Genomic DNA, 20,822 nt, shown 5'->3' with positions numbered 1-20,822 from the left:
TGTGCATCCCTTCAGAGTTTCTTCAATCAGACACTGGGCAGACCCAACCTTTGAGAGTGAGTTATTTCCTTGACCTGAGTTTCCATAAGTAAATTGGCGCTCATTCAAAAATAAATACAGAGGTGGCTTCCATGGTCTGGTCGTCGATATTGGACCCTGATTTTAATAAGGTGAGTTCAAATTTCGGCTGCTCCTTTACCACCATTATTTTACCCAGCCAAAAAATGTGAGTAATAATTTCAGAGTTTCAGACCAAGTTCTCAAAGATTACTAAAATTTCCTCTCCAGTCTGCTTTAATACGCCTCTCAAAATGCATTGGTTGATGGCATATATCACCTTGCCCCCCACTCTAAGCATGAGCTACTCCATGTGGGTGCCACCCGATCAGCTGAAATCAAGTAACAAATATAAATTCTGTTACACAAAATATTCAGCTGTCATTTGAATTACAATAGTACAGTGTATATTTTGAGGAGTCCACAACATCAGCAATTACCGTCAAATGATTACCGATAGAGAATTTTTCATACTCTAACTGCAAGTATTTCACTTCTTCTAAGACAAATAATTTGGTGAAGTCTCAAGAAACTTTCAACCCAAACCTGAAGTGGAGCGAGATTTACTCTTCCTTTTATCCAAGTCTTTACTTTTGACTAGCTAGAAACTGAAAGTTCTTTATGTTTCAGAGGTTTTTAAGAAATTGAAAATTTGTTAAAACTGAAAATTAATAAAAGAAGAAAAATTATGGCACTCGCCATGCAGTTAATTTTAGCTTTGTTTTGATCCTTGATCTTACTTCTATGCCTGTAAGTTCAATTAGATTAACAAAATTTCCAACAATTTCTTCAATAATATCAACAATGCATTTTAAGGTGGTATGAAGTCCCTCACACATCCAAATGATGAAGCTTGTCAAAGCAGAATGCAACCATGTAAGGCCCAGCCAAGTCCCCGAGTGCACAACCTGTGAGAGAGAGAATTCCTGTCATGCTTCACATAAGAGAGCTCATAGAAAGGTTCCCAATGTTATGACTAGAAAACCAGATGCAAAAAATGACGGCTAAAACATGTTAAAGTGGACAACAAAGTAGTGCTAGAATGGGTAAATAAAGCAAGAAAAGTCATTTTATGACGTGGTATATCTCTCATCCGTGTTGAGAAGGAAATGAGGTAATATCGGCACGCAAACTGATTGAGCAAGCTGACCTTAGACTTCCCACACCACGATCGGCCTTCCTAAGTTACATATCCAGAGTAATACAGGTAATACAAATGGGTGGGGACCCTAGTCCCAGCTAAAATAGCCAATATATATATATATATATATATACATATATATATATAAATAAAAAGGAAAAAGTTTATATAAGGTTACAACTTTAAAATGTAGAATTACATATGCGCCTCAAAAAAAGTTTATATAAGGTTGCAACCTTAAAATGTAGAATTATATTTGCGCCTCAAAAATCCATTGGAAAATATTCTTTTAATGATGAAAAACCCTCTAATTGATCATCTCGACATCGAGATGCATGAATATGAAAAAAAAAAAAAAAAATTGAGTACGAAAAATAGTGCATCCTGCATCACATTATCTAGACCGTCCATTTTCAAGATTTTCATATGTTTATAGATCTACTTGATTTTAGCTATTTTTGGAATTTAAAATTTTATAATTAGATACGAAAATAGATTTTAAGATAATCCTAATACTTTTTACACCAACATTACATATTATGATAAGATTTGGATGTGCGCCTTAATTGGATTGCTTAAGGTTGCAACCTTATAGAAACCACACCCTGTATATAATCTCTAACATGGAGATCGTTAATATGTAAATAAATAAATTTTAAAAACAGTAAATTATAATTTTATCAAGAAAATATTTAGACCATTGATTCTTTTTTTCATTTTGGGACGACCACCCGTTTGCATACAACGGGCGCCTAGGGGTTTTGGGTGCCTGGCGCCCAGAGACAAGGTGCCCTCACCAAAATTGAACACCCCCCCTCCCCTACCCCTCGCCCAAAACAAAAAAAACAAGGGAGTTCTTAGGGTATGGTTTTAAGTCTTTGGAAGTTTTTAGGGCAATTTTAGAGCCTCAAACTCCTCATAAAATAAACGAAAATGTAATAGTACAATCACATAACAAATTTACAGATACAAGTCTCAAAGAGATTGTAACTTGTAAGACATTAAAATGCTTGAAATCTCAAATATCATTGTAAGAAATTAGAAGTCTAGACTAGAAATGATACAAAAAGTCAACAAGGAAAAATAAAAAAACAAATACATCAAGTCATCAACCAAATATGTAAATATATTGTAAAAGAAAAAAAAAAGCTAAAAGAAAAAACGCATGATTCGCAACATAATATGTTATAGAAAAATAAAATTAAAACCATCTTTCAAATATGATAATACTTTAAAAATATCAAAATCAAGTCGATGTCGATGCAAATTTCGTATATTGGGTCACTAAAAATCCTCAAAATCAACTACTAGAAGCTCTAAATCCACCCACGAACAATTGCCTTTGTTTTGAGAAGAAATCGCAAAAATAAAAACTTTATCGATCTTTTGATGAATCACAAAAAAGTAATTTTTGTAGGAGTTTTTCTCACCCTAAAAGCCATGGTTTTTATTTTGGGGGTTTAGAATACCCCACAAAACCTTTTTTCCCCCTTTTAAGGAGGGCAAAATGACATTTTTTTTACCATTGCTGAGGGTTTTTTTAATCCACGTCGTCTGAAAAAATTGAACAGCACCAAGCCTATGGGCGAAAACACTGTTCACTTTCGCCCATAGGCGTTGCGTAGTCCCTTCCATATATATATATATATATATATATATATATATAGGACGCATCTACACAAGCAACGCCTATGGGCGAAATGCTACAATGATTTCGTCCATAGGCCAATTGTCGTCTGAAAAAATCGGACGGCGTGTTTTTTTCAACCACCACAGACCTAGCATGTCCATGGCGGTTACCGGTGTTTCAGAAAGTGCTCAGCGGGTCCTAGGCGGCCTAGGGGGTCCAAGTCGCTCAGTGCCTAGGCGAGCGCCCAAGCAGGCGCCTAGAACCTGGGCGGCCCAATTGAATTCAAATAAGGATTCTGCAGTGCAGTTATGTGAGTATCAGTTATATATATTGTAGTACATAATTCAACTTATGCTACATATTAGCATTTAGCACACACTCTATAAACATAATCATAATCCAAAGTCGGTTCATACTCCATATTCAGTTAAAACTTAAAATTTATAACCAACCAAATTACCAAACCAAGTTATCAAATAGTATCACACCTATACTGCAGTACACCATCATGAGGAAGAAAACAAAATTGAATTATGAAACTATGAAAGTAATACTTGAAGACTCAAAAAAATCTTCAATAATTCAATACACAATACTTCGATCAAAGTTCAAACTTCAACGTTTAATAATTATTCATCAATCAATATTCATCATTCATTCATCATCAGAAAATCTTGGGTCAGCTGCATTGGCATCATATTCATCGGAGTCGACAAAGTCGTCACCCTTCTCGACATATTGGTTGTCCCCGGCCTCCTCCGTCTCTTCTGAATCAGCCTCTTCTTCCTCCATCCTTGTTCTCTGTGCAGAAGATCTAGTGGCCCTAGGAGGGTCAGTTGATGTCCCTGAACCATCCATGATTATGTCCCATGTCAATCCTTCATGTCCCTCGACCTCATCATCATCAACTAACCACACCATAGCATGGTCCATATTTTTGGATTTGATGGGGTCTTTTTTATATCTCTTAGCAAACCTGTCCTTCAAGAATCGATTGTACTTGACATAGACTAGGTCATTGAGCCTCTTTGATTCAAGCATATTCTTTTTCTTTGTATGAATCTAACAAAATCAAATGAAACTAATTAAAATCTAATATCTATGGTTCATGTATTATTTATAAAATTATACAAATTACCCTTACGGCCTTACCCCTTCAAAAGTACTCCAATTGCGCTCACAACCGGATGAAGAAGTGGTTAGGTTTAAGATCCGAATGGCTAATTTTTGTAAATTTGATAACTAAACCCATGTTGGCTCCATCAATAGGCTGCAAAGATATAGAATAAAATCACAAATAAATAATAGAAATACTTGATTACTTGAACTTGATGAACTTAAGAATATTATTAATACCTGGATCAATTTTGGCCCTTTGCCTCATCGCCATTAGATTTCCAAAAGATTTTAATGAGCACTTGTAATTTATCAACTCATCAATATATATAATATCCTACATATCAGGATTAGGGACTAGCACCTCTACACACTTATTAAATCCATTCATAATTGTGTCATTTGTTTGTATATCCTTGTCAATATAAAAAAAAGCTGGGTTCAAATAATAACCAGTTGCATGCAATGGCCGATATAGCTGCATATCCCACTTCTCATCGATAATCTCTCAAACAGGCTTGTAGCAAGTTTCTTCATCATTGAAATTTTGGGCAATCTTCTTTTGCATTTCTCCATAACGTCATATATATAGCCCATAGAAGGTTTGTCACTATCAACCATGAGAAAGACTTTGACAAGAGGAAAAAATACCTTAAGAGCACCCTTCACCCCTCTCCAAAAAGCTTTAGAGAGTATAATATCTCTCACCTATTTTCCAACCTGATCCTTAGACCACTTGCATGCTTTCCACTCATTTGAGATAAACATTTGCCTCAACTGCACTCTCCTCGAATGTATGCTATGTAGGTATAAGTACCATGTTGCAAATCTCGTGACCCCAGGCCTCACAATCTCTTTCTTCTTTGTAAAGGTACGCATCATGCTAAGGGTGAGATGGTGGCTATAAATGAAATTTGTAACTAACTTAGCCTTTCTCACTACACCTGATATCTCGATTAAACCGCCAAGAGCCTCAAGCATGAGGTTTATACAATGTGCTGCACATGGTGTCCAAAAGATTCTAGGATAAGCTATGCGCAACAAATTAAATGCAGCAATGTTAGAAGCAGCATTGTCTGTGACAACCTGTACAACATGCTCCCCAACCTCCTTGATTCCCTTCTCTATCACTTGAAATATGCAGTGGGCATCATGGATATGATCTGAGGCATCAATAGACCTCAAAAAGACAATCCCTGCAGGACAATTCACAAGTAAATTCATCTGACTTCTTCTCTTCCTATCACTCCAAGCATCACCATAATAGAAACCCCATACTGAGCCCATACATTCTTCTTAAGTTCTACAGCTTCCTTGGTGGCACTCACTGCCTTTTTTAAAAACAAGCTCTAAAAGCTCATATGAGGTTGGGGATTTTATCCGAAGGCCAAATTAGCCAACGGCCTCTATCTCGGCATAGAAGCTGCTTAAACTAGCGGTATTGAAAGAAATGTCCACCTCATAAAACCATGTAGCAAGATAATACGCAGCTCTATCTCTCTCTTCCTTCTTGATTCTATTTTCAATGGTCGTTTGCTTTTTTGTTTTCTCTCCTGTAACCTCAAAGTCAGGCGGAGGTAAAAAACTATCAATAAGGCCTCTAATCCGAGGCTTCTTAGTCCCAGAACTAGAAGCAAGTACAACTCCTTTCCCCTTTCCCTTAATAATGGATTGCTCAACCTCTTGACATCCCTCCATTTCCTCATCACTATCATCATCATCAAAATTGACCCGAACCCCAAACCTAATCTCTGCTATAGAGGCAAATCTTTCATCTTTTTTCATTTTCACCATGTTCAAAAAATTGTTTATTTCCTCTTTAACAGCATCAAGAGTCTTTTTATATGGGGCAACATTCCCTTTGATACCGGCAAGATGTTACTTGAACCGGTTTATGCCCCCTTTTGTATCCTTTTCACAAAACTTGCATCTTTTACAATTTTTATCATTAGGATATGGGTTATAGCCATATTTCCAACCGGGATCACCACTCATATTAGATCATGAAGAAGACATCTAAAAAATAATGCAAATTACTAAAGCAATAAATAAAAATCACTTACTTTGAGTTTGATTGCTCAATCTTCAAACTTCCACCTCAAATATGCTTCTAAATACTCAAAATCTTCCAAAAAAACCGCTAATAACTTTTTGTAAAATATCAAAAAGTAAATCTAATATCAACCGGTGATGTTTTGATCAATTTTTGTTAACTTTGAGAAACCCTTCGATCCTAAAAAGTTCAAGTTTTTGGGGGCTTTCTCTTATTAAAATTGGCTCCAAAAAGTTTTAGGGTTCAAATGAATCTAAAACCCTACTTTTTGGCCCTTAAAAGCAAAAAAAATGACCTAAATTGCCCTTACTGAAATCACTTTCCGCCCCTGAGCGGGGCGTAGGTCCTGGGCGCCCGCCTAGGCGGGTCCTAAGCAGCCGCCTAGGGATCGACAGCCTAGATTTGGCGCCTAAGCTTGGGCGATGAGCCCAGGCCTTTCGGACCACCTCGGCGCTGGGCGGCCTACTTTTAGAATCAAGAGGAAATAAAAAATTGTTTATTTCCTCTTTAACAACATCAACAGTCTTTTTACATGGGGCAACATCCCGTTTGATACCGGCAAGATGTTACTTGAACCGGTTTATGCCCCCTTTTGTATCCGTTTCACAAAACTTGCATCTTTTGCAATTTTTATCATTAGGATATGGGTTATAGCCATATTTCGAACCAGGATCACCACTCATATTAGATCCTGAAGAAGACATCTAAAAAATAATGCAAATTACTAAAGCAATAAATAAAAATCACTTATTTTGACTTTGATTGCTCAATCTTCAAACTTCCACCTCAAAGATGCTTCTAAATACTCAAAATCTTCTAAAAAAAACCCTACTAACTTTTTGCAAAATATCAAAAAGTAAATCTAATATCAACGGGTGAGGTTTTGATCAATTTTTGTTAACTTTGAGAAACCCTTCGATCCTAAAAAGTTCAAGTTTTTGGGGGCTTTCTCTTATTAAAATTGACTCCAATAAGTTTTAGGGTTCAAATGAATCTAAAACCCTACTTTTTTGCCCTTAAAAACAAAAAAAATGACCTAAATTGCCCCTACCGAAATCAATTTTCGCCCATGAGCAGGGCGTAAGCCTTAAGCGCCAGCCTAGGCGGGTCCTAAGCGGCCGCCCAAGGATCGACCGCCTAGATTTGCAGCCTAGGCTTGGGCGATGCGCCCAAGCCTTTGGGACCGCCACAACGCTGGGCGGCCCGCTTTTAGAATCACTACTGTAACATTTCACCTATAGGCGTTTTTTAGGTTTTTTCTATATATATATAGGAAAACTCTTGCCGACACCTATAGGCGAAAATGAACAATGATTTCGCCTACCCTCATCACCATCCAAATTTCATCGCACAGTCACAATTTTCCGATAGTGTTTCAATTTTAATTTTTTTTCTACGAATCCAAATTACTTGAAATTTGGAACGTGTGTACATCTTAGTGAGGTGCACCTAATAAAAATATGAAAAAACTAATTCACAAAATATAAATTGACCAAAATACCTACGTAAATTTCAGATCATTCCTATTAGTAAAAACAAAATGAAAATTGAAACACCACCAGACAACTGTGACTGTGCGATGAAGTTTGGAAGGTGATGAGGGTAGGCGAAATCATTGTTCATTTTTGTCTATAGGCGTTTTGTAGTATCTTCCATATATATATATATATATATATATATATATATATCTGAGGGAGAGAGAGAGAGAGATGGGTAAAAGCTATTGATAAGTTGTCAGTCAAAATGAATGGTAATGTTGGTTATGATCCCAGTCGTCTAATCTTGATCGTACGGTTGAGAGTGCATATATTTGAATTTTAATATTATTTTTTGCAAATCACATTGAGTTGAAATTTTGGTGTGTACAACTTGTCTAGGGGCACCAAATATTTTTAAAACATTAAAATCACCAAAATACCCCCAAATTATTTTCGACGAAATTATAGTCACATTTTATATTTTTGGAGTTTGGACATTTGTTTTACGTTTTTGTCTTATGTGTGATGGTGTCAAGTACACATGTCCAAAAATTCAGCTCAATTCGATTAACCCTAACAGTATTCACTTTATGTGAGAACCTATAACTAGTTCTCTCTCTCTCTCTCTAATATATATATATATATATATATATATATATAATTTGGGCTAAATAAAATCTAAAGATCATTATGGCATTGATATTGATCACCAACGCCTTCCCCCACAACTTCATTGTAAACAGTGATCAAGTTTTGTTTGAGTGATAAACTTTTGATTGTGTCACAAACATCCTCCTCCCACAACAAAATAATAATAACATTACCGGGCTTGTGTGAACATTCAGTTCCCAAAGACCTGCCCAATATAATGGTAGAGGGCACAAGTGTACTCCCTCAAGAGCATACTATACATTAACTCCCTCAAGCAAAAGAGCTACTTCGGAGAGGGAAAGGGGAAGGGTAATTGATCTGAAATTTCGGGATCCACCTAAGAATCACTAGAGGTTATTTTCAACCGGAAAAAAGAAAAAAGAAAAAGCTAGATTTGAGTTCTTCAACACTTAGATCTTGGCCTTCAAGAAATGGATGGTCCCTGTTCAATCTTGAGATGTTATTGTTTCCAAGCACAATGAGTGTGCAGTTCGATTTTTTTTTTTTTGGTTCAAGAGGTTACATCCCCAAAATTTGGAATCCTAAAAATACTTCTAGCTTGTGTTTATCTAAGGAGCAAATGGACTCAATGCTCCCACGCTACCAGCAAATCATTTTACATAATGGTAAACAGCGAGTGGCAAAACCAAAATACACAGGCCAGTATACCATCGCTGGCAGAATAAAAAACATTCAGTAGAATCGTAGAAATGAGCAGCTCAACTAAATCCCAACCGATGTAGGACCAAGAAGCTTGGCTCCTACACAAGAATAGCTTTGTTGGAGCTAGAATTGAGGTCAAAGTTAAGGATTTTAGGTTAAATTATGGACAGCAAGGTTGGTTTGATTTGATTAGGATTTTAGTGCTTGCTTTGGTTCTAGAAGTAAGCACTAGGGTCTGTAATAGGGTTCCAATGGGGCATGGAGCTTTTGGAAATTGGATATGCATTTGGCAAGGGAACAGGATAAGGTTAGGACGAAGAGTTGGAGTTTGATTAGTGTTAGGTTTTAGCTATTATTGGAATAGGTACTAGCACTGCCACAGTATTATCAGTAAGGAAAGGAGTAAAATGGTTTGGGACACAATGAGGGTGAAAGGTGTGGATCATATCTAAGGGTTTTGTTTAGGGTGAAGTCAAGGTTTCAAAAAATGCTAGGCAGCCCCTAGGTGGCCTGCCTGCGCCCAGCGCCTAGGCAAGCGCCCAGCGCCCAACACCTAGGCAGGCGCCCGTAGTTTTAAAAAAACGAGAAACGCTTAGCCCGCTCAGGTACATCCACCCTGGGCCACCTGAGTCTAGGCAAGCGGATTTTTGGTCGAGGCTGTCTAGGCGAGCGCCTAAGTGCCAGACCGACCGTTTTTAAAACATTGGGTGAAGTTTGATGTCTTTTAGCAAGCCATGATGATAAGCAGGTGGGATGGACTTAAGGTTTGATGGGGAGGTCATGGGGGTTAGGTTTTAGTAGGTGGATTAGATTTAAAAGATGGGTTTGAGATGATAAGCAGGTGGGATGGACTTAAGGTTTGATGGGGAGGTCATGGGGGTTAGGTTTTAGTAGGTGGATTAGATTTAAAAGATGGGGTTGAGAAGGCATGTCTGGCCCTTTGCAAGAGGGCGGCTCGTTTGTACGATGATGAAGGCATAGAAGTTTATGTAGTGAAGAAGACAAGGTAGTTTTGAGTATGCACCTACTGGATTTGGGCATGCTAGGCTGGACTTCAGGGGTGAGGATGAAGAAGGTGAGGACGTGGAATGGATGAATACGGATGAAGAGGGAGAAAGTTAAGCCTACACATGCACAAAATCAACAACATACACAATTAGGGTTCTAGGTCTAGCATATAGGAAACAAGACCAAAAAAACCTAGAGTTTCATGGCATAAGTACTGACAAAGGCATCAACATCTCAAAGATAAAGTTAACACTATTAAAGGGAAGAAGCCAAATTTCCTAATCAAAATTCAAAGATCTAACCATAAACCTTCATGTGCACTTATACTGCATTTCAAGTCCTATTTTACCAACACATGTCCAGAGAGACTAAGACTCCAAAATTCAATAAGAAGCACATGTTGATTTATAAAACATCCCAATCCACCTAGGAAACACCTTATCTTTTAGAAAAAGAAACCAACTCACACAAAACCTAATACAATTAGGAAACCAAAATAAAAGAAAAAGTAATCCTCATCTAGGTGGGTCCACATGATGGGTTTCTCTCTCTCTCTCTCTCTCTCTCTCTCTCTCTCTCTCTCTCTCTCATGTTCTTGCAAGGTCCATATGGCCACCCACCTTTCGTGGAGGTCTGCCCCTACTTAGATGCAGGGTGGTATAAACCATTATGCATTGTTCTTCTTCACAATATCCATTTAATATTAATCAACTAACGGTAGAGGCTAACATACATGTAGTTTATTGATTGTACACCACATGTAAATCGGACGGTGGATAGGACTCTATCTCCACCATTGTCCACCCAGGTAGAGGGACAGTTCACTTCCATCACCCGTGAAGGAGAATGAAACAGGACATTGGAAGGAGGACAACAATAGTAGTAAAACAAACAGTGTATGAGTAGTATCATATATATTCCCTTAAAAAGTTATATCATATATATTCCCATAAAAAACTATATATGTAACAAGTATCTTATATATCATATTAAGAAATTATAGTAATAACAACAACAATGAATAAGTGACACATACCAACCCATTGTCCAAGTGAAGGATGGATAATCGCTGCACCAAAACCTGCTCCAATAGGAGCAAAAGCCAAAGAAGCTCCACACCTTAGAGTCGCTCCCCAAACATTCCTCCAAAGTAGTTGGATTTGCTCTGATCGAAGATCTTCATCACTACTTTCAACAAAAACATGCACACATCGATATATTTCTATTCCGACTTGGACCAACCATGAAGCAGCAACTCCAAGGAAATGCCCTGTCACATTTGACGAAAGAAGGGAAAAGCCAATAGATACAACTTTTGAATCTTTGATATTGATTAAAAAATTTCAATGCGGAAACCATGGAAGCCAAAATTGAAAAGCAGGTGCAATGGATAATGAAGTTTCACCTCTCAAAGTTGATTTGGCAACGCCATAAAACAACAATACAGTTGGAGTGCCTCTTTGGTATTTGCGAGTAGCTGATTTCGGCATATCTACAACCGTTAGGTTTATCTGTTAGTTCTCCTTTCTTAACTTCTTGATAGTAGACAAAGAAAGCCCCAAATTAGTATATACTATTTACCTCTAATACCTAAAGTCAGCTAGGCTAAAGCATCACTTTGGAAAAATGAATAAACAAACATTGTCATCATGAAAACATCCGAAATGAAAATCTGAATACACCCCAACTTCAAAGCCTTACTCACGCAAACCAGGCTGACCATACCAATCAATCTTTTTTGTGAATTGTTGGCCAGACCAACAAGATTTGGCTTATTGTATCATATTTTTGAATTGTTACCATATTTATACTGGTTTAATAAACCAGCCACATTTCAGAGTTTGAATTCCAAGTAACCTTTTAATTCATGGCAGATTAAGGAAAATTGCTTGAAAGATCACATATCCAAAGCATATAGCGACCATTGAAGTGCAGTCATGCATAACCAATTACGCTATAGTCACCAAACAATAGAATGCAGCTTGGTGCTAACTAGAAGACCAAGAGAATTCACTTTCAAGCATAATCGATCATCAAAGTCATTAACCAATAATCTAAAGCACAACCAATCATCACAGTCATTAACCAACAACCAAAGCAGGGTAGAGGCTTGGGAGATGTTGATTTAAATAGACAACATGGATGAGATGGACTGGGGCGTGGATGGAAGATTGAGAAGAAACCTAAATGGGAAAGAAATCAACACCACACCAAACTGCAGTTCGGGCTAAAAGTGACAAAAATCAACATTATAAAAATCTACCGATTCATGAAATCAACACCAGAGATGGTTTGAGGAATCAACATATCAAGAGATGGAAGCCACCATCTAAAACAAACTTTGTTTCAAATTGTTAAACGTCATTGTCTTGGGCATAGGCCTACACATGAAGTTATAGTGTTCTTCGACCCCATGAAGAAGGTTTGAGGAGTTTGCACCTCAAGATATGGAAGCCACTATCAAAAACAAAGTACCATCGCAAACAAACTTTGTTTCAAATCTTCAAATGTCAGTCACTTGGGTGTAGGCCTACACATGAAATTGTAGTGTTCTTAAACCCATAATCTCAATAAACTTTGGCCAACTCAGCCATTACTTGACTAACAACAAAATCTAATTTAGGAAACTAACATAATGTCTCAAGTCCTAACTATATGAAAATTGCAGAAATAAGGCAATCAAAATTGACAAGGATCCTAAATCTAACGGGTTTCATTACGTAGGCTGGACTCTATAGCAGGTCCACCCCTCTCTCTTGCTCTTTAGTGGGTCCCGTGAGGCCATCTAAGATGCGAGTGGGCCTAACCGGGCCTTCTAGCTGATCCAGCCCTCATAGTATCATCACCATCATCATCCAAGCCTTATCCCAATTATTTGGGGTTGGCTAAATGGTCTCATAGTATACAATGCCATATAAAAATGCATCTCCAGAATTCATGGAACAGAAAGAACCAGTCTTCATTAAATCCTGTTCTGGTCAAACAAGGATGCAAATCATTATCTGTCAGGGTTAAGAAAAGAATACTCAAAACCATGTTCTCAGTGTTCGATAACATATACTTATGGAAACTAAGTACCTTTGAGGAGTTTCCAAGCCATCCTTCTTGAAACATAATGGACAGCAATCCTTTCCAGAACCCGCCTAGTTGTCACCACAGTCGTCTGAAAATGAAACCCGTCACTACAACATCTTTTCAGATACACTTGAAAAATACAAGAGAAAATTTTTTTATTGATACCAAAAATTGAAAAAATTATAATACTACAAGATCCATTGGTGCCACATATTTTGTAATGCTATGAATAGAGAACAAGAAAATTTCTATTGAACCTTGAGCAAGTATTAAGACCACCTCCACTACAAAATATAGCATTTAAAAGGGAAATTCAACCAAACCACCCCCAAGAGATGCACAATTTAACATTTCACCTGTTTGCTTTGCCCTAGTTTCAAAAGTGTCCGTAAAGAACCCATCATAAGGGGCCAGAAATTGTTTCAGAGGTGATTTACAATTTTGTCCCTCTAAAAGCCAACCAATTTTTAGGAAAACCACCGATTCGCAAGACATTGGTGCTTCAATGTTTTCAAAAGCAAATTGATGGGTTGGATTACCTACCCACCAGTCCCAATCTGGATTCGCAAGATTGGCAATCCGGCAAAATAAATAATGATGATGATGATGATGATGATATAGTAGTTATGAACTATAAAAAAATAACTTGAAGAGCCTAATTGGCTAGCCCTGTGGTTGACAACCACAAGGTCGGAGGTTTGAGTCCTCCCTCTTTTAAGCTTTAAAAATTGTTTATACCACATAATATAGTATATAACATCCTCCGTCTTTTATGCTTTAAAAATTGTGATATAGTATATAACGAACCACACACACACACACACTAAAATTTAAACAAATAAATAAATAAATAAATAAAATAGAAGAAGAGTGCGCCGGGCTTCAAATCTCCGACCTTATGGCAAGGGTCAACGGGCTCTAGCCAACTGAGCCATTTAAAAGTTGTGATATCATTTGGCTGCATTATTATGATATATTAACTTGATCACCGATTTAGACCAAGAACCAGCACGAGCTTGGTTGATTCCAGATCGATGACGTGTTAATCACTACAATACCAATATCACAATCTAAACACCTAGTGAGATATTTTTATTTTCGAACACCAATAACTCACTTAGTAAATTACCCTTAAGAGTTTTAGACATATTGGTGTTTCTGAACAGCAATATTCCATCATGTAAACCACCCTTGAAACCAATATATCAATAAGTCACCTTGTAAGATATTGGTATTTTTGGCACGACTATCTTACGATTGTGAAGTTTTCCCAAGATATTGGTGTTCCCAAACACAACACAAATATCTGACTCTAAATGACCTGTGAAATATTCTCCCAAACACCAATATTCTCTCAAAAAAAGATGACCTGTGAAATATTGGTAGTTTGAAACACCAACATATTCATATATCACCTTCTGTTGGTATATTCAAACATGAACATCATAAGTATGTCAAGTTTTGGCAAGATTATGGTATTAGAAATACTGATATCTTTGCAAATAAGTGGTTTCCTTAAATTTCTTTGGTTTCGAAGCAGGGACTACATTGGAAATTACCCCTCTGACAATTTCTAACCCTATAAAATGTACTTCAAGGGGATTTATGAAACTAAGGCAAGGGAAATACATGAAGTGTTAAATAGGGCATCTCATGAGGGTGGTTTGAAAATTTTCCTTGTTTAAAACACTGAAGGAATCAGTATTAGCTCATATGGTCTAATGTAATGGATATTCTTATTTTATTCCATACACAACACACATTCATGAGGAAAGAATAGGCCTAAAGCTCCAGATGCAAAGTAAGTTTGAAACATAGGGATTAAAACTCCCGAAGCAAAGACAGTTTGAAGCTATGAATGGATGTTACAAATTAAGGAAGTGTCAATAGGTGTGCGTACAGCCAAGGAGGATGAATTGGGAGCTGGCAAGAAGAAGGGATCCAAATGGTTGGGAGGACGCCAGTGTTTCAAAAAGCACTAGGCGGCCGAAGGGTCCAGGGGGCCCCGCACCTAAGTCGATGAACGGCCCAGTAGAAAGAAAAAAATTGTGGCGTTTTTCTCTCTCTAAAATAGGCTCTAATGAGTTTTAGGTTTCAAATGAACCTAAAACCTAGAATTTTACCCTTTTAGTATTAAAAAAATGATCAAAAAATGCCCTCAACGAGGGGTATTTCCGCCCCTGGGTGGGGTGCAGGCCCTTGGCAGCCCGCCTAGACGGGTTCAGTCGGCGACTTAGGCGGGGGTTTCCCGGGTGCCGAGGCAGGTGCCCAAGGATATCGCCCAGGCCTTCTAGACCGCCTCGGCGGCTGCCCAGGGGCTAGGCAGTCCGCTTTTAAATCACTAGAGGACGCAGAGGAAGTTAGTCATTTAATGATATAGCACAGTTTTTTCAAATCAATGTGCTGAAAAGCTACATGATGGGCTCCATAAATACCATGTAAAGAGCTAACCTTCAATTTTTAGGGAACCTTTCTCTCATCAATATTTCTTCAACAGCATCCAACAAGATAACTGATTCAAAAGCATCTAAGCATATGACCAACAAGTCATTTCTATTGCATTCCATCTTTTCTTTCTTATCTTCAAGTCTTCATGTCTATGAGAATGACTAAGTACTCCACTTTTTTGCATTGAAGTTGACCACAAAAAATTGTAACTCAAACATTTCATGGTGCATTGCATCCCACTTATTTGAAGCTCACCATTCTAATGTATTTGTGACCCTAATCTAATCAATTCAATTGCTTTTCTTGGTTTTATACTTTTATCCTGCACTGACTAAGTTGCCCCAATTTCAGATAATATCATGGTTGACACAATTTAAACCAAAATTTGATCGTGAGAGTGTACTGATGTAAATCAGCGAAAAGATGGCCCTATATGATGCAGGATCATCCTATCTCACAAAGATCTTTGAAAGCACTAGCATCTAGGTCACATTGTGCTCAAGGGTGATGACCAGTAGTCAGCAATACGTTAGTAACAGCTGCAGGCTGGTTTATATTTATATAGGATGTATAACTTTAAACAACCAGTTAATGATTGTCACAGGCCAGCTCAAACCAAAATCAGCTAGTTGGCACAAATAATCTTTCTTTATCTAAAAGTAGGGAATATCTCTTTCTTTATAATTATCATCTAAAGTAGGGATAAATATCACAACTTAGAACACCGCATGGATCTTGAAAGAGGCCCGGAAATTTGAAACATCAGGAGAGTGCCCTAACCAGTCAATTATTAGAATGACGCATTTTTCCTTCATTCACTTTGCCACTTTCACAACATTATTTCAAACACCATTTGAGATAAAAAGGTCATTTACTAAATCAACAGGCCCAACCACTGCCGTGACAGTTCAATTTTATGGACAACCTGCATGATCACTGCAAATTTCCATGTATTCTCCTGATTTTTACCCCAAGAGCAAATGGATTACCTCTCGAAAGATTTGAATCACTGACTTCTTTAAGGGAACAACAAGATCAACGGGCTGCTTCTCTTCAGGTTCATCAGTAAGGAGATCATCATCATCATCATCATCTTTTGGGGGTGGATGAGGTTCAAGGAGAGGCAAATAAAACATCAGAAAAGACCTCAATGATGTCAATGCAAGGGCCTTCCAATGAAAAGCCGAGAACAAAGGCTTTAACTCTACGGGATACTCCTTGGTTGTGTATGAATAAGGGTCTGTGCTATAATAACCCTTCCAAGAAACTCTACGACTATTGGAAACATAATCTCCATTCAATACTGCAGCAGCATCACAAAAGGCAGTGGAACGTCTGAAAATTAAATGTAAAAATCTGTTAGCAGAGAGGATTTCTAGAGTATCAAATGCAAAAAAAGGAAACGGAAGGTTTATAAGCAACAAAATTTAACACTTATAAGCGTGCATGTTCACAAAAACCAAATAACTTATAAAAGATATAAATCCAGAGAAGTAGTTTGTACTTCACATTACCCCAATAAAACAATTTTGCAACACTATTGAAAAGAAGGCACAAGAGAGAATTGACATCTAAAGGTTTCTCAACAGGAATGTACCTTTTTGTTGTATTCTCAACAGAAACGTATCAGATTTAAGTCATATAAATGGGTGAAATTTTATTGGTTCACTATTGGAAGAATTCATCCAAAGGTTCCATATGCACTATAATCGCATAAACTAAAATTGTTTTCTCTAAAGCCCTCGTTTTCTAAGTGATCTTAATTTCAAGGTGTTCAAAAGTGCCAGGCATATTTTTTTTTTTCCAAAAAAGAAAAAAAATGAAACATGAAAAGTTCGACAATAACTAGGTAAATGTTGGATCACATCACATTTAACAAGTAACACATCACATCACATTTAACAAGTAACACACAAAGAGTAAAAAAAATTTCTTTTTTTCTTTTTTTGAAAGAAGGTCTATAAGGTTGAAGCCCTAAACAATCAAACTAAAGTGCACCTCAAAAAGTCAATAGAAGAGGTTGTTTCGATGTCGAAAAACCTAATCGATCATCTCGACTTCAAGATGTATAGATATGAAAAAAATGGATTTCTCAAGTCAGGGAAATAGTGGATCTTGTAATGCATTATCTAGGTCGTCAGTTTTCAATATTTTTTAGCGTTTATAGATATCCTCAATCTAAAATATTTTTGAAGCTTTAAATTTTATAATTAGAACTGAAAATAAATTTTCAAGCCATCACAAATATTTTTGCTACTGAAAAATTATCTTTCGACGCTATTTAGAGATAAGCCTTACTTTGATTGTTTAGAGCCTTAACCTTATACAAACTGCACACTTCTTTTTTGTTTCGTTTTTTTTTTATGTGTGTGTGTGTGTGGGAGGAAAAGAGGGAAGGGGGGGCGGGGGGGCACAAGACCATTGAAAACACTTACAAAGTTTCATTCTTATTATTCTTTTTAATCCTATAAAGATTCAAATAATTGATTTCTAAACAGTTGCTTGATCCTCAAATAGAAATATTACGTCTTATTAAATTTTATGCATTCGTCTAATACAGTCACAATCCTCATTGATTACCAAGAGAATGAAATGGTTGCCATTTCTCTAGCTTAAAACCAAGAATTTATGAAGCTTCAAATTTTTTTTTTTAATTAAAATTATGACGCTTCAGAACTATCCATTGCTACCTTTGTTTGAAACTTTGAAATTCAGGAGCCTAACTGCTATAAGCTGTAATCATTAGTGCTTACTTAATCATACACTTTTTCCAAGATCATTCAGGATCAATAAAAATATGTACTTTGGTAGCAGATCCCGACAGAAAACCTTACAATCCTAAGCAATATTCCATTCATACTGGCTCACATATAAGAATTTGGATTTTACCTTCTCACTCCAATTCTCCTTTGGCCAAGGTTAGCTCAGATCAGTCTTGAAATATTTCATACCTTCTCTTTCTTGAGAAAGATCAACATTTAAATAAAATCGTTGTGCATATACCACATAAAATTAAAAAACATGCTGCAAAAGGCTTCTCCTTAACCTTCAGAAACTATGGTGAACAAATATCATGTCTTTATAATGTACCCTGTAATAGTATTGGGTACTCATACCCAGCATCTAACATCTCTACTTATCCCCTGATTGTGGAGATGAGAAAAAGCAGACCATCTGTAAGTATGAACACTAGATTTTGGTCTAAGTACCAAACATTACATTCATACACAGTGAAGGATCCTCAAATACCATCCCTATGAGAAAGTCATACATCAGTGAATCATTAACATGGGTAACCAAACCACATTTCACAAATCCATTGAACCTTAAGATTAGATGAACTCATCATTTTTGGAAAAATAATAGAATTGCAAAACGAGAACCCACCACTACAGAAGTTCAAAATACTCGTATAAAAAATGTACTCAACCAACCATAAGAGCGTGGACATCATACATTCAAGGCATTCCCAACAACTAAATGTTAATTGCTTGAAAGCCCCATGTTTCACGGATCCTTTCCTCGAAATAGGCTTTTTCAAAAAAGATTTCTCAAGTCAAACTTGGGAATTAGTGTTGCAACCATCAACATCTAAACCCATTGATCCCAAGCCCAAATCCTAGCACAGGGCTTGAGTCCGTAAGCTAAGAAAACCCTGAGAATGATCTTCTGGTGCTTTTTCTTCTTTTTCTCTTCAAATAAATAAGCATTCGTCTCTCAATTACATAGCATATTCAATAAGACTTAATAGTGCTCAACTCCTTAGAGATCTTGCCAAAGATAAATATCTCATGATCCTAAATTACTAATTGCACAGTATATTCGATCAAAATCAATACCCAACCGCCAGAACTCTCATGTACGTCACTGCTCAACATCAACAATACCAATAGAAAAACAAGAGCAACTACAATATTAATAAAATAAAATAAAAAATTCTGAGCTTACCCAGAAAGAAGCCGAGAAGCGAAAGGCGATGCAGCCAATGTAGCAGAAACCGCAAAGGAAGCAGAGACGACCCCACGAGAAAGAACAGAAGATTTGTCTGATAACCCATGATCCTTGCTGATAAGATCAAGCAACAATGCTATCCCAGCCATTCCCTGATGCTACAACTGCTACACCTCTGTACAAGAACAAATCCAAGTCTCCCATTAAACAAATAAGATCACCCCCAAAAACCCAAAGAGGAAGAGTTCAAATGAAAATACTGAAAAGGGGATAACAAATAAAATCCTTCCAATAAAACCAACAAGAAAAGCTCACAAAGAAAGATCAAAAGGGGATAAAAAGAAGAGGGAGAAAGACTAAAACCCAATTAGGAAAGGAAGCAAAAGCAGAGAGAGAGAGAGAGAGCACTAGCTTTAAGAGTGACGGCAGCTTTGCACTTGGTCCGGGGTAAATTTAGGATGGAAAAGGCAGAATTTTGAAGCGTGAGTAAAAAGGCCACCAATTTATGAGGAGAGAGAAGAGTCCCCAAATGATCGGGAGAACCTCAACCAACAAGGGGCAAGGTATAAAATAAGAATATTTGGACAATTAATCTTGACCATTGATGTGAAATTGGGTGGGGCGTTCATTTTATTGACCACGCTCAACGTTCAAACGAAATTCTTTTGAAACCCACCCAACCTATCAAATTTCATATAAGATAATTGTATCAAATTTCATATAAGATAGTTGTAATTATAACCTCGATATATCAAAGGTAAATGATCTCATTGTATACAATCTTGCTAGCAAATATGGTGTGGTCGCATGATATACAATCCCACTAACAAATAGATAAATGGGGTACGGAAGTAGATATCGAAGCAATAGAAACCCCCAATGCCAATGCCTCTCTTGTTAAACACACATAGGTATCGAAACAACCCTCAAAAAAAAAAAAATACCCGATTGAATGATTGGACCAAACAATAGAAAATAATACCCAATTGAAAGCTTGGACCAAACAATATAATAAAAGAAAAGTAACTTACAAAAAAAATATGAAATTGTGACTGTGATCAAGAACCCAAAACCAAATTAAATAACCCCAAACACCAACTACACCAATCACTCAATCCCAATACTTGACCAAATTGTACAACCTCAAACACGAACTACATCAAAAATACTCCGAAGTCCCACACTAAAAAAAATTGCAGAGACTCGGGCAAGATGTGGCACAAAAGAAAAACAGCATCACGAGGTGAACTTGCACCGCAAGTTCTCCACCAAATCAAATGTCGAACCCTGCGAGTCAACACGGGTCCTTTATTGATGCTTCGTGCTAGCGCAAAGACGGAACCTTACACAATATATTTACGAGAGATAGACATAGCAGGCAATCTTGCACATCTATTAGGTTTCAATAGCCAATGTAAAGCACACAGCTATTAGGTTTCAATATCCAATGTAAAGCAAAGGTGATAGATGTACCGGGCAGTTTTGCACGATTATTGGGCTTCAATAGTTCTTTTGGTGTGCTTGACACATGGAGTTTTTGGAAAAGGAAGA

The 20,822-nt window shown here is 37.1% G+C and overlaps 1 protein-coding gene across 14 annotated transcripts; it reads right to left on the bottom strand.

The window, feature by feature from the left end:
* Positions 1-40: 40 nt before the first annotated feature.
* On the bottom strand, positions 41-19,925 carry LOC18432839 (isopentenyl-diphosphate delta-isomerase). Of its 14 annotated transcripts, none has more exons than XM_088872542.1 (8): positions 19,680-19,925; positions 19,269-19,446; positions 16,310-16,655; positions 12,876-12,960; positions 11,203-11,289; positions 10,834-11,067; positions 893-965; positions 41-389 (listed from the first exon to the last, which is right to left on the bottom strand). In XM_088872542.1, exons 2-8 carry the CDS (start codon positions 19,418-19,420, stop codon positions 386-388), a joined length of 981 nt encoding a protein of 326 aa, XP_088728668.1. In that variant the 5' UTR covers positions 19,421-19,446; positions 19,680-19,925; the 3' UTR covers positions 41-385. The 14 variants fall into 14 exon arrangements, 9 of the variants coding, with proteins under 9 accessions (XP_088728668.1, XP_020522055.2, XP_020522052.2 ...); XM_020666396.2 differs by having other exon boundaries at positions 893-983; positions 19,680-19,874; XM_020666393.2 differs by having other exon boundaries at positions 893-983; positions 19,684-19,874.
* Between the last annotated feature and the right edge of the window lie 897 nt (positions 19,926-20,822).

Source organism: Amborella trichopoda, chromosome 7, assembly GCF_054954075.1.
Source record: "Amborella trichopoda isolate Santa Cruz 75 chromosome 7, AtrichopodaSantaCruz75HAP2 v2.0, whole genome shotgun sequence".
Taxonomy (NCBI): Eukaryota; Viridiplantae; Streptophyta; class Magnoliopsida; order Amborellales; family Amborellaceae; genus Amborella; species Amborella trichopoda.
This window is presented reverse-complemented; position numbering and strand designations above follow the sequence as displayed.

Excerpts from the sequence above, each read along its gene's own strand:
- LOC18432839 (XM_020666396.2), bottom strand. The coding sequence starts at position 19,420 with ATGGCTGGGATAGCATTGTTGCTTGATCTTATCAGCAAGGATCATGGG. Across the intron at positions 16,656-19,268 it reads GCTTCTCGGCTTCTTTCTGG|ACGTTCCACTGCCTTTTGTG; the intron begins GTAAGCTCAGAA and ends TTTAATTTTCAG. Across the intron at positions 11,290-12,875 it reads GGCTTGGAAACTCCTCAAAG|ATATGCCGAAATCAGCTACT; the intron begins GTACTTAGTTTC and ends TAACGGTTGTAG.